The following is a 13,664-nucleotide window of genomic DNA, read 5'->3' on the forward strand; positions in this document are numbered from 1 at the left end:
TCTCTGATTGGTGGACGGGAGCAGGGAGGTCCGGTTCTGTCGGAGCGTTCTTCCGGCTTACATGTTGGGGAAAAAAAGAAAAGACGAATGGAAAAAACTGTAATCCATAAAACGACCATTGCCTAGTCACTCCGCGATACGGTAACATCTGCACACACACAGAAACATGTTTGTTTGTTTAGGCCTGTGGAGTTTATGCCGTTGTACTCCTGATAAAGTCCAGGATTTAGCATGAAAAGCAGGCGGTAGAAGGGTTAGCGACTCTAACGTTAGCCTCCTGCTAGCTAAGATATGTGGCTAACAAGGTAGCTTTTAGTTTTAACGCTGCCGTTTTTCGTTAGAGGCGACCAAAGAGTACGATATATGACTTGAAAAAATTGCAGTTGAAAGGCCGATACGCTTGCACGTTAACCTGATATTTGATAAACAACGGTGCAGTTGTTGTCGATAATATGTCGATCCTATGTTGTTGACTGTGTAACATTTACGCCAAACAAAGGTTACAAACTGTTCCTGTCTTGGTTTTCTCAATGAAACACATCCATACACATTTTGTTGACACCACTTGGTTGATGTTATCGACTTATTTCTAGCACCTTTGCTAGCGGATAGCGACAGTCTTCCGCAGCTCTCCATTACTGTTTATGTACCCGCACCGGCAGGAAAGGGTTAAACCGGCAGCTCTTATTGTTGTAGTCCCCGTACAACGTTAACAGAAAAAATACAGCGGATAACCAACTACAAACAGCTACGATGTCTTCCCTATGTTCGTCGCTGTGTTTAATGTGCAACTCTAACACCATTCCAGGTCATAAATAGTTAAAATGAGCTCCCAGCAATTCCCCCGACACGGGCTGCCTCCGTCCGGCGGGGGAGCACCGCAGATCCCCGCCGCTGGAAACCTTGTGTCCGTCAATCAGCCGTCAAATGCTCAAGGTAACTTGCCGCGACTGAAATGACTCCTGGAATACTTCGCTAACGGCGAGGAAGACAGGTGTAAAAAAAAATGTTTTTTTATTTTTTTATTTCCGTAGTTGGTGCAGATGGAGACAGCGGTCGGGATGCGGACCATGGGCAGCAGGATCACCCACCAGCTGGGGGAGGGGGCACCTTGACGTTCAGAGATGACAAGCAGGAGACCATGGTGGTCAGACCTTATCCACAAGTGCAGACTCACGGCCAGCCACAAGCTGGTCCGCAGGCCGTGCCCATCCAGGCTGGGACACCCGTGGCTGTACCTGCCCCCCCTGTCCACCTGCCCCAGGGCCAGCCCGCAGTCCTCACTGAGGGACAGGTGAAGGTGATGCCAACATTTTAGAGGCTTTTTTATACACATCATTGATAAAATATGTTTTTGTATGATTACTACACTCACTGTGACCCAGGCTTTGTGTTGTAGTGGAGCAATACGCAGCTGGTTGACTTTATTATCCCAGAGAGAGTTTGGTCAGGATAGAAAATCTTTCTGAAGCCTGGCTGAGCTGACTGCTGGGGACGAGAGACCAACTATCTGCAGTGCCAGCCTGGAAGTTTGAAATAATTAAAGATGCAAGGCTTTGCCTTCCTCATCCAGTCCGTATGCCCTGCAGAGAGAGGTGGATAGGTTTCATTTAAAAATGAGCCTATTATATCATAAGACTCAGGCTGTTTCTGCTTCTTTACTGTTAGTAGCACTGAAATCTGGGACCAAGCTGGGAATATCTTGAAATCTTAGCATTCAGGTTGCAGATCTTTTCTCTGTCAAATTGACAGAAAGGCTCCAGTTAAAAGTAGTTTTTGTTATACCAACCTAAGACTGAACATATGTGTTTTTTTTTTACTAAACATCTGTAAAGAACTGTTTCTTTCAGTTTTACAGAATTCAATTACAGTGGACTCATCCTCTGCCCGCATTGAAGCCAAAATAAATGTATGTCGGAGGTGCTTCATCTGCAAGGAAGGAGAACTCTCCATTTAAAACGACTGTTTGCATTAATTAGACAATGGGTCATGTGCAAAGCGTCTCAACACTTACCCTGTAAATTTAACACTATGCTGTTTCCTCTTCTTGCAATTTGTTGGTTTCAGTAAACATGCGTTGTTTGCGTTTTTTAGCATCATTACCACAAGCATGCATGACTAACAATAAGTGTAATGTTTTGTTTTGTTTTTTTGTAGGCTGTACTGAAGTCACCTATGCAAAGTCGTCTTATTGCCCCAGCACCAGTTTCCAACCAGGCTCATATCCCCATGCCCCCCAAAGTGCCTGGTCACATCACTGTCACCATTGAGAGCAGTATTGCTCCAACGCCATCCATTCCTGTGGCAACCATCAGTGGTCAGCAGGTCAGTGGACTGAACGCTCACCATCAGTATACATTATTGTGTGTTTCCTGCTGATTACTCAAGACCTGGGCTGCTTTCACTGTGTCTCAGGGTCACTCCAGCAACGTGCACCACCTGATGCCAGCTAACATTCAGATCATTAGGACCCCCGCTGTCCCTCCCCAGACCTTCACATCCCATTTACCCAGAGGTATGCCTGATGTCATAACAGTATGACAGGTTTGACGTTTGCTGTGGCCTTGAAACCGGCGTGTGTTTGCCACTCGTTTGTTGGCGTGCTTTTCTCTTGATTTGTGTATCTCTTGACCTCACAGGGGCAGCTGCAGCAGCTGTTATGTCCAGCTCTAAAACTGTCCTACGGCCAGCCACTGGGGCAAGTGCAGGGCCCGGCCAGCCTACAGTACAGCACATCATCCACCAGACTATTCAGGTAACCAGAAGTACTTTTATTTACTTAAACAACACTTAAACAAGAATAGATGCTGTGTAGAGAACGTAGTAACATTGTGTGTAACCATGTCATCTCCATCTGTTTTCAGTCCCGCCCTCCTGTTACAACCTCTACAGCCGTGCTTCCAACTGTGGTGGCCCCCATCTCAGCAACTAGAACTCAGTCCCCAGTTATAAGTCCAACGGTTACACACTCTGCAGAGGTGGCACACGGGTAGGTACCAGGCCAGGAATTTATTTACTCAGATGAGGTGATGTGACATGAACAAGAACTAAGAGGTGATATTAATCCGTTTTTGATTTTAAAACAGAGTTTTACAAAAAAAAAAAAAGAAGCACTGACTTATTGTAGAACTTGGAGAAAAAAGCTTGTGCCACTTGAATCAATAAAGGGAGCCATTGTCATTTTCATATTATTTAGGCAGGAAGATTTATCATAGAAAACACAGGAAATATTGTAAACTAGAAGAGTCTTTTATTATTTCTAAACACAGAGTTCAGTTCAGACCATAATGCTCTGGTGAAGAATCTTCTGGTTCATCTTTATTTAACATAGCATCATTAGGACATTTATGAGTTCATGCTGAGCAGTTCAAACATGTAGCCAGCAATGCCTGTCAGGAGCACAGTGTGTGGTCTATCTCCCCTTTCAAAATAAAAGAAAATTGATTCTACTGAATAAAAGCTCTCCTTCAAAGTTGATGATTAGAGTCAAAAGTACAATACTTGTCCTTAAAGTGTAGTTGAGTAAGATAATACACAGCTTAAGTACGGATTACTTACAGTATAGTAGGGCTGTCAATCCTCCCCAAAATCCGATTTGAATTTCTAAAGCTTCATATGTTAAATATTCAAATTATATTCTAACTTCTAGCTAATTAGCTAATTATATGCACCTTTACCATCTTATTATGACGTCCCGTGTCCACTAAAGGGCATTCCAACCAAATCTATTATGTAACATTTGCAACACTTAATTTTTACCAACTCAATAAACCTTTAAGAAGGGAAATCAAAATATTATTGATGCAACAGATCAATCGATAAAAGTAAAAAAAATAAAGTGTGTGTGTAGTGTGGGAACACAGGCGCACCGCCCCAGCCGAATAAATGGGCAATTAAAAAAAAAAACTCTGCTCGTAAATTTGAAGCTGCTGCTCTACATCGCGCACAACAACAGATTTGTTTGTTTTATCCACATGTTTACTTCCCCGAACGTCGCGACACGCTACGTTAATTTGCGTTGTTGTGGAAGGCACACATTCGGACGTCAGTTTTCACTTTTCGAATGTTCTCATTTTCAAAATAATTTGAATTCTGTTCGAATAGCGAAGTTTGATCGGACAGCCCTACAGTATAGTATATATTATAGTACTTAAGTAGATGTCCTTAATTACTATCCACCCTTATCTCACGTTTTGTCTGTTTTTAATGCATTAAACAGGCGATTAAGTTGACTTTTATGACTCTTCCAGGCGTCCAGCTCTGACGATCCACCCCCCTCCAGCTACCGTCAGTATTCAGAGGCCTCAGACGTCCCGTGACACCGCAGCAAGGATCACACTGCCATCACACCCTGCGATTGGGGCTCAGAAACCTCAGCCACCACACACTATGACACAGGTTATTGCTTATTGATGGCGGCCCTGCAAAATTCATGTCCTATTTATTTTGCAGTCACAGAATTAACCGCTCCTTTTTCATCCATCACAGAAGCCCATGTTCAGTACTGCGACACCAGTAGTCGCAGCGACTGTGGCGCCAATCGTTGCCACTAACACTGTGCCATCAACCACGTCAATAGGTATTGCCATTATGAGTATTAAAGGACCAGTGTTTTGGATTTAGTGGCATCTAAATCGCAAACCAGCGGATTACCGCTACCCTCACCTCTCCCTTCCCAAGCATGTAGGGGAGCTATAGGTGACATTAAAACACCAAATGCCCTCTGTGGAGTCAGTGTTGATTCGTCACAGGAGTACCAGAAAGTTTAGAGAAGAACAGGTACATATTGTTTGGCTATTGTAGGAACATGGTGTGGCAACATGGCAGACATTATGAATGAAGACCTGCTCGGTATGTAAAGGGCTCAAACAAAACCACAACTATTCTTTGTTTCGACTGATTATACGTAGATTATAATTCCACTGCTGCTAATAGATGCCCCTAAATCCTACACACTGGTTCTCCAGATATCTTCTACCTACTGACAGCACTTTCTTATGTTTGACTTAAGAATAACTAAAGCGATAAACTGCAGTAAGTCGTATACAGGTGATACATATTTTGTTTTGCTCACATTTAGGCTCTGTACCACATTCCCAAATGACTAATAGCACTATTGTCACCATGACGATGGCCTCCCACTCCTCTCATGCTACAGCTGTGACGACCTCCACCATCCCTGTTGGTGAGTTTGACCTTATGTCTTTTTGCACGATCACTGTTGTGTGTGTGTGTGTGTGTGTGTGATAACGTTTGACACTCAAGTTTTTTGTGGTCGATCTTATTGAAAACTTTGGTCTTCATCGTCACTTGTCCACAGCTAAAGTGGTCCCTCAGCCCATCGCCCACAATTCATCCCGCGTGCAGCCCGACTACGCAGGAGAAAGGCCCAACCTCATCCCCATCTCAGGCCATCGGTCGTCTCCTAATCCTGTCACCATGGAGGCAAGAAGTGACAACAGGTGGGCGCTCAATGTTATTATTTTTAGTTTTTTTTTAGTATGACAAAATTAATTGTAGTCATAATTTACAGTATCTATTTGTCTTTTTTCTGACTCACAAAACGCTGAAGTTATATTCCTGCAAAGACCTGTTTACTTCCCCCCATCCTCAACCAGATTACTACAGAAACCTTTTACATAAATCTAAAGGGAGATTACTACAGTCAGGCGCAATGACCTGGAAGTAGTAGCTGGGTAAATGATGAGGAGTTACAGCAGTTTAATGTGCTACTAGACTAATGCAGATTGCATTAACCACAGGATAGACCTTGGAGAGGTTGTGTTGTGGTTATGACGCATAGATGTTAATAGGGACATTTTGAAGATTATTTGTGAGATTAACATCTTGTGATTAGTATGATCTATTTAAGTCATTAGAGATAATGTATTCTAATAAATCTTGTATCAAGGTTAATCTTGTATGTTTTCCTTTTTAAGGCCGTCCGTGCCCGTGCAGTTCCAGTATTTCCTGCCAGCTTACTCTTCGTCGTACCCTCTGACACATACCTACACGCCCATCAGCAGCTCTGTATCTACCATTCGTCAATATCCTGGTGAGCATTACTAGTATTTTCAACTGGTAATAATGACTAAAGGAGGAGCAAATATTGATGAACAATTACAAATCATAAACAGAACACGCAAGTGGCATCACAGTTTATCGTCTGCTTGTGTGATAAATGTAGCATTAAAACATGGTCTGCAACAGGTAGCTCAAGTCAATTTATTTCTAATGCTACAAAATCTAATACAATGACCCATCGTCTCTTCAGCACCAAATAATCAGTCTGTCATGTGTCAGATAAGCTACACTACTCAGCATCTGCATCTGAACATCAACGTGTCAAACAAAACAGAAATGTTTTGGCATGGATGAAGGAGTTAAACTGCAGCTTTAATCACATTACCACATGTCTTATATTAAGTCCCTGATAAATACTCTGGAGACCCCTGTCGTAGAATAGTAACTTCAGCATCTGCAAAGACAGCATAAAGTTTAACAGTTTGGCTGGTCATCTACAGAAAACAAACAACACGCTTGACTTTGTCTGTTGTTCAGGCTTCATTAGAAGTGAATGGGAGGGGGCACAAATATTTATATACAAGAAATGTGATATGATCAAGCCTTTAACTGTTGTAGTTATTGGTGTTGAGTGCAACATGCCTCTGCTGTTTGGATGTGAAATGTTCATTTTAACTTTGTCTCTCCTCCCAATCAGTTACTCCTCAAGCTCCGAGTTCAGCACTGCCCACACAGCCTGGAGTAGGCGTGGCCACCACTGTCCATCTAAACCACATGCAGCTGATGGCAGTTGATCGGATTGGTCTGCCCTCAGCGCAAATCAGCACCCAAGGGCTCCAGCCAGCACCAATCGCTGCGCAGGGCATCCAGCCTGCACCGATAGGAGTCCAAGGCCTGCACACGTCTGCGTCAATCACATCACAGGGAATACAGCAGGCTCCTATAGCCACTCAGCAGCAGCAGCAACAACCGCAGTCAGAGGCCAAATCGGGTAAATACTAAATGGACACTTTGTTACGGTGTTGATAAAGAGCTAACTGAGTTGTGGACTGTTCTGTAATGCCTGTCTTGTGTTGTTCAGGGGTTGTCCTGCCTGACGGCTTCGTAGCGAGCCAAATCAGCAGCACGTTCAGCACCACCCAGCCGGTAGCCACCATGGTGCAGGCACACGCTCAGGGAGGAGTAGGAGGAGCTCCCACCCTGGCATCATCCCCTAGACCCAGCATCCTTCGCAAGAAGCCCGCTGGTGATGGGTGAGTGTAACACCTGTGACATTCAGTCATGGAAGAATTTATATTCCTCACATTTCCCCCAAAGCCTTGTTTGTACAAGTGTTTTAGCAAACTCTCTGAGCTGCACAAACCTTTTCATACATATAGATGATTTCCAACAGTAAAAAAAAGGGGGACTTTCAACCATCGGTGTTGGAATTTGTACTCAATATGAAAATAATGACGTTGACAGCAACTTGTTATTTAAAAAAGTGCTGTACTGTGACAGAAATAAAGAGGCAATTGTTTAAGATGAAGTGAGATGCGGAGTTGTATTCGAGGTAAATTCATGCAAAAGCACTGATGCGCGTTCCCATCGAGGGCAGGTTTTCTGCAAGCAGTCTCTGCATTTGCCTCGAAAACAACTCCGTCTCATAACGTTCCATTATTATCTCATAACGTGATGAATGTGCAGGCAACTTGTCCACAAGAGCGTTTTGGAGTTGTTGGATTGTGTATTTGATGAGTTTGATGAGGGAAACCAAAAAAACCATTAGCCTCCGTAGCATAGCTCTGAGCAGCTCGCCGCTCTGCTCCGCCATTCTAAAAGTAGCTTGCACCGACAATTAAAGGTAACAAACCTACTGCTATGTGACTATAGGGATTATGCCAATTTGCCAAAATGTTGAACTATCCCTTTAAAAAAAGTTGATGTTACAGTGAAAGCATTAGTTTACTTGTTTGTGCCATTCAGATTAACTTTGTTCACAAAAATACGACCCTCAGTTAGCGTTGACCCAGAAATGTAGCTTTAGCTTGCTCTATATAGAATGTATGTATGTATGTGTTTCAGTGTTACAGTCTGTGGTTACAGCAGGTTGACAGACGGCATTAGATTTTTTGACAAAAATATGTTCATGTAGGGAAGTTAAATGTTTCATTTCATCAAACACATCTGATCTGTCTTTGTGTTTTTAGTTGTGTCCGTAAGAACCTGATCCCTGCCCAACCCAGTGAACCCAGCGGGGGCAGAATGGAGAGTGGCGTGAGAGGAGCAGGATCTCCCAGACCTGCAGGGTGAGCATCCGTCATGTCCACCAGCTCCATGTTCACATCCTGTCATCACAAGTTCTGATACGAACCTGTAACCTGACACTTTCCGTTCTCCTCTCAGTGTTAAACCCAAAGCTGAGGTGCACATGGCAGTGGCTCCTCCTGTCATGGCTACAGTCGAAGCACTACCTTCTCAGGGAGGGGAGCAGCAGGTGGTGTCCTCCAGCACCCAGCACCTCGCCCAAGCCATCCCCACTATGCTGGCCACGCCGGGACCTGTACCCCCCTCCCAGCCCTCCACTGTCCTCTCAGCCCTGCCGGCAGCCATGGCTGTAACTCCCCCCGTCCCCGCTTCCATGGCCAACACAGTGGCGTCCCCCACTCAGCCTGCAGCCAGTAGCACAGCAGCCTGTGCTGCCAGCTCCACCTGCCCAGATGTGAAGATTAAACAGGAGGCAGAGGCCATGGACACACAGCCAGGTGAGAAGCATGTCTGTCCTCCACTTGTCACCATTGATGAGATCTTGGGCGTAAAAGAATGAATCTAAGAGCGTATTCACATCTGCTTTGTTCCGATTCAGCAACTAAACCGATACAATTGTTGCATTTTTTGGGGAGGGGCCGTTTGTGTTCACATACAGTAACATTTCCAAACGGTCCAAAGTTGTAACCAAATGCCATGCGCTAACAAACTCTCCTCTTATTGGTCAGAAATTTAAAAAAAATAGAATAAAATCCATGGAGGAGAGGTCTAAATGGAGCTGAAAATTTAAATCCGACACGGTCCGACCCAATCCGAGTCTTTTGTGTAGCCAATACTTTCGGCCCTAATCCAACCCGAACACAGTAAAAAAAAAAAAAAAAAAAGCCGGTGTGATCCTCGACCAAAACTTGGCCTGAATTAGCGCCTAGTGTGTTGTGTCGGTTGTAAACGAACCGCTCCAGGGCTCGATTGGAAACGAGCTGAGACCGCCTCTTCAAGCGATCTCGGGCCGCTTTTTTTGTTCCGCATCTGAACGCGATCGCTGTGTTCACATGAACCGATCTCTGACGTAAATCGCTCCCTGTTTCGGAACAACGTCTCCAATCGATCCAGGTGTAAAAGCACCCTGAGGAACTCTAAACTTAACAATGTGTGCGTCTCCTCTCCTGCAGATCCCAACGCGAGCTTGTCCTCAGCCCCGGCGCTCACCACCCAGGCCTCCACCCTGAACACTCCTGCCACCGGCGATCTGATCCCCGGGGCCTCCCCGAGGAAGAAGCCCCGTAAGCAGCAGCACGTCATATCTACAGAGGAGAGTGAGATGGTGGAGACCAACAGCACGGATGAAGAAAAAGCTCCAGGCAGGCCCATCACCGGCAGGGCGGAGAGGTGTGAATCTCCACCCAGGGAATATGTCGGTATGTAACTCAACGCTTGTCATTGATAGAGTGCTGTTGAAGGTGTGAGTGTGTGTTATCAGCATATAATAACTTGCTTATTGCTTGTTTCTGCCATTTAGATGAAGAAGGAGTGCGTTATGTGCCAGTCAGGCCTCGGCCACCTGTTACCCTCTTGCGGCACTACCGTAACCCCTGGAAAGCTGCCTACCACCACTTCCAGAGGTACAGCGATATCCGGGTCAAAGGTGAGCATCTGTTTGCGTACAGACAAAAATACCAACACTTTATACAGCCAGTGTTTTTTTCCTCCCTTGCTAACAACGGTTGTTTATCCCCCTCACAGAGGAGAAGAAGGGCACCTTACAGGATATGGCCAATCAGAGAGGCGTGGCATGCAGAGCACAGGGCTGGAAGATTCACCTGTGTGCCGCACAGCTCAGGCAGCTGGTGAGTGCAGAAATATGAATCATCAGTGTTACTGCTCTTTGTGGTTTATTCAGAGTTCCTAGAGGCAGTGTTTGGTGTCTGTCTCAGAGGAAACGTTGATCATGTATTTAGTTTAGCCTTTATTCTCACAGTGGGAGTTGTGTTTAACACTGTGCTTCAGTATCACAGCAATAATCCACAACAGTTGTTACTTTAGCAACCAAGGGCACAGCCAGGATTAATCTCAGTAAATGTCTTCATAACAAGAGTCAAGAGTGGACTGGAGTTAAAAACATGATGTATTTGTCACTGCAGTCGAGTTTAGAGCACGACGTGTACAGCCGCCTCTCCACCCTGCAAGAGGGCCTGATCCCAAAGAAGAGGGCAGGGGCCGACGATGACCTTCACCGAATCAACGAGCTCATACAGGTATGGTTGTTTCTACCCGAGATGTTTCTCCGCTTAGTAATTTGTGGGTGACTGCTTCATGAAGTTGTCTTTATGAATTAAATAGAAAGCAAGTTAATTTTTTTTATTGTATTAATATCATAAGCATTATATAGCCAAACTATGTAATTCATTTTAGAATGATCTTCATTAAACAATTTCTTCTGTAAAATGTGACTAAACATTAGTTCAGGTGTAGTGTTGTTTTTGGCGGCCTGTTTTAATTTTAGCTTTAGTCTAGTCTTTTTAATCTAATCTTTTTAGTTTTTATTTAGTTTTATTTAATTTTTAGTCATGTTCATACTCCTTTTTTTTTGTCTAGTCAAGTTTCAGTCTGAGCATTTTAGTCTTAGTTTATAACCCATGACTATTTTTGTCTAGTTTTAGTCGACGAAAACTAATGACATTTTAGGCTAGTTTTAGTCAACGATTTTAATCTCTTTCCAGTAATGTAATTCTATTTAACCCAGCCAATATTGTATAATTATCTAGTATAGTATAGACAAAACCAATTTTTTCTTTAAGTCAAACCCATTTCCCTATTAAACATGGTTATCTTATTATTATATTATTGTTCCCACACACTATATTTAGCAGATATTTTGGAGAAACCCACTTTACACTCTCTCTCTCTCACAAACAAATACACATACATGCTAGTCACACACATTTGCCGGTCGTTTGATGATCCCCGGCTGCCCGGCCATCGGTCCCTTTCTATGTGTCAGACCTAACTTTTTCTTAAAAGCTAACCCACAGCAGCTGCATCTTCTAAATAATGCCGCGAGTGGGGATTGAGGAAGTGACGTTGCCTGCCTAGGAAACAGAAATACTGCAAAATAATAATAATGCGACCAAACATGATAACATTATTTCATCTCGTCTTGTCCAGTTTTTGTTTTGCAAACCACATTTAGTCTTGTTTTTGTTCGTCAACAATATTGCATCATATATTTCATCACAGTTATTGTCACATGACCACCAATTACGTTGCGTCTCGTTTTCGTCACGTCATAATTTTCGTTGATGAAAGCAACTCTATTCAGGTGGCAGCAGCAAAAACCTGTGCAGATATATGTACATGAGAGCAGTGATGTCATGTGTCTGAGCATGAAAGTAAACAGATATGTAATGTTCTCAGATAAACAGTCTTTTGCTACATTAAAAGTGCACAGTGTGTATTTTATACCTTATTTATACCTTTTTATTTCACCAAGGTCAATTTTATGGCTATGCGGATGCTGCTGAGCCACATCATAAAAGCTGCTGCCAAATGATTGTCTTTTCACTGTGTGTTTGTGTCGTCAGGGTAACATGCAGCGCTGTAAGTTGGTGATGGACCAGGTGACGGAGGCCAGAGACACCATGATGAAAGTGCTCGACCACAAGGAGAAAGTGCTGAAGCTGCTCAACAAGAACGGTGCCGTCAAGAAGTCGTCCAAACTGAAGCGTAAAGAACGGGCGTGAGCTGGACCTTCTCTTCTGTCGACAACCACCACTGTCCCCTCTCTGCAGGGGGGCGACGGAGCTGCTCAACATTTGGTGCTATGGTTTGCCACATACAATCGCATGCACCCTCCCTATCTGCCTGAGAGTGGACAGAGGGAACTGACAGGAGGACTTGAAGAAGCAGAACAGCCCATGAGGAATAGGTTCTCATTAAAGACAGAGCACACATGAGTGTGGAGCATCGTAGGTTGCATTAGAGGGGCCGACTGGACGGCCCTGCCACTGTTTCTCTCCTTTTTTTTTTGTTCATTTTCAAAGACCCCAGAGACCATTTCTACTAACTTAGTTTGCCTCTTCTTCTGAGACAGTGTTGGAAGCTGGCAAAATGTGTATTTGTGATATGTGGCACGACGTGCAGGTGCAGTAAAATCCCTATAAGCGATGAAAGTGTTCCAGTTTAGGTGAACAAGCCAAGAGTTATTGAGTGGGGTTAATCAAAAAAATATTTTTAAAGAGTCCTTTAGCAAAACTGTGTGTATACAGACTAATCTCAGTTGTGCTCTTTTCATCAATCTGTGCCTTCATTCTGTCAGTGTACATGAACAGGACAGGGACGTGTGAAAGTGGATTCACACACCGTCAAAATATTCTTAAAATACGATTCAGAGAAAAGGTTGAGGCCGGTGTCACTGCTTCCTCTTTTTTTCTCCAAGTATCCTGCACCCGCATTTTTTAAAATTGATTTGTTCATTTAGTTGAAGTAAACGGTCACCTATCAGCCACATGTTGAGGTGTAATCTAAAAGATGATAGAATACTTTCGTGAGTTAAAGTTGGGAAAAAAGTACTGAAATGTGGCAAATTGAATTCATAAAAAAGTGCTCACCTGTTGTAACAGGTAAATAGTGTCCTTAGTTATCTGAAAGTAAAGTACAAACACACTGCACATACATTACACCAAGTTAACTTAACATTTACAGTCGCCAAGAATCACCCACTTAAAACAAAATAAACCGATGTCATGGTGGTAATGACAGACTTTAATTTGGTTTCAGAAGCTACAGTGCTGGAGAGACAGAGAGAAAAAGAGAGAATGGTTGTGTGGTCAGAAGGGTGAATTGAATTCATGTAAATCACTGTAAATGTGCTTTTGGTTTTTCCATTGACCTGGTTCTTTTCAAGTTTTGTACTCGGTGAAACATTTTGTGCTGTGTGACGTGTGCCACTTCATTTTTGCAGAGTGTAACGATAATGACGTTATGAGATGAAGTGAGCCTGAAACATCCAGCTATTGTACATTGTTTTTGTCTGTGTAATTATAGTAAAGATACTTAAACAATACAAGCTACACTGTTATTTTCATTTTAAAACCTGTTTTTCGTATTGCTCTTTATAAGTTTTGTCAGTTAGTCGTCTGTTGTCGGGCACACTGCACAAACTGCACCACGCCTGGGGACAGATGGTGAGGTGAGACTCAAAAGTTTATTGCTCTTCAGCATTGCCAGCATTATCATGGATGATCTTAAGCAGCATTCCTCAGACAATGACCTTTGTATACAATTATATTTCATTGTTAAATATGTGGAAGCAGTAGTAAATCCCAACAGGTGATACCTGCTGTATAAGAGAAAGATTCAACAAAGGTTTTACATCTGAAGGTCAGCAAGTTTGT

At 43.4% G+C, this 13,664-nt stretch overlaps 1 protein-coding gene across 2 annotated transcripts; it reads left to right on the forward strand.

Moving 5' to 3' along the window:
- Positions 1 to 23: 23 nt before the first annotated feature.
- Positions 24 to 13,336, forward strand: sap130a (Sin3A-associated protein a). Of its 2 annotated transcripts, none has more exons than XM_083970836.1 (21): positions 24 to 141; positions 809 to 936; positions 1,035 to 1,300; positions 2,158 to 2,325; positions 2,416 to 2,515; positions 2,640 to 2,755; positions 2,865 to 2,989; positions 4,251 to 4,398; positions 4,489 to 4,579; positions 5,081 to 5,185; positions 5,321 to 5,462; positions 5,940 to 6,055; positions 6,722 to 7,015; positions 7,106 to 7,277; positions 8,214 to 8,312; positions 8,410 to 8,768; positions 9,444 to 9,689; positions 9,791 to 9,916; positions 10,015 to 10,118; positions 10,413 to 10,526; positions 11,853 to 13,336. In XM_083970836.1, the coding sequence occupies exons 2-21, from the start codon at positions 825 to 827 to the stop codon at positions 12,009 to 12,011; spliced, it is 3,162 nt and encodes a 1,053-aa protein (XP_083826962.1). In that variant the 5' UTR covers positions 24 to 141; positions 809 to 824; the 3' UTR covers positions 12,012 to 13,336. The 2 variants fall into 2 exon arrangements, with proteins under 2 accessions (XP_083826962.1, XP_083826963.1); XM_083970837.1 differs by having other exon boundaries at positions 1,035 to 1,294.
- The last annotated feature ends 328 nt before the right edge of the window (positions 13,337 to 13,664 follow it).

Source organism: Trachurus trachurus, assembly GCF_905171665.1.
Source record: "Trachurus trachurus genome assembly, chromosome: 4".
Taxonomy (NCBI): domain Eukaryota; kingdom Metazoa; phylum Chordata; class Actinopteri; order Carangiformes; family Carangidae; genus Trachurus; species Trachurus trachurus.

Excerpts from the sequence above, each read along its gene's own strand:
- sap130a (XM_083970836.1), top strand. The coding sequence starts at position 825 with ATGAGCTCCCAGCAATTCCCCCGACACGGGCTGCCTCCGTCCGGCGGG. Across the intron at positions 2,756-2,864 it reads TCATCCACCAGACTATTCAG|TCCCGCCCTCCTGTTACAAC; the intron begins GTAACCAGAAGT and ends ATCTGTTTTCAG. Across the intron at positions 5,186-5,320 it reads GACCTCCACCATCCCTGTTG|CTAAAGTGGTCCCTCAGCCC; the intron begins GTGAGTTTGACC and ends ACTTGTCCACAG.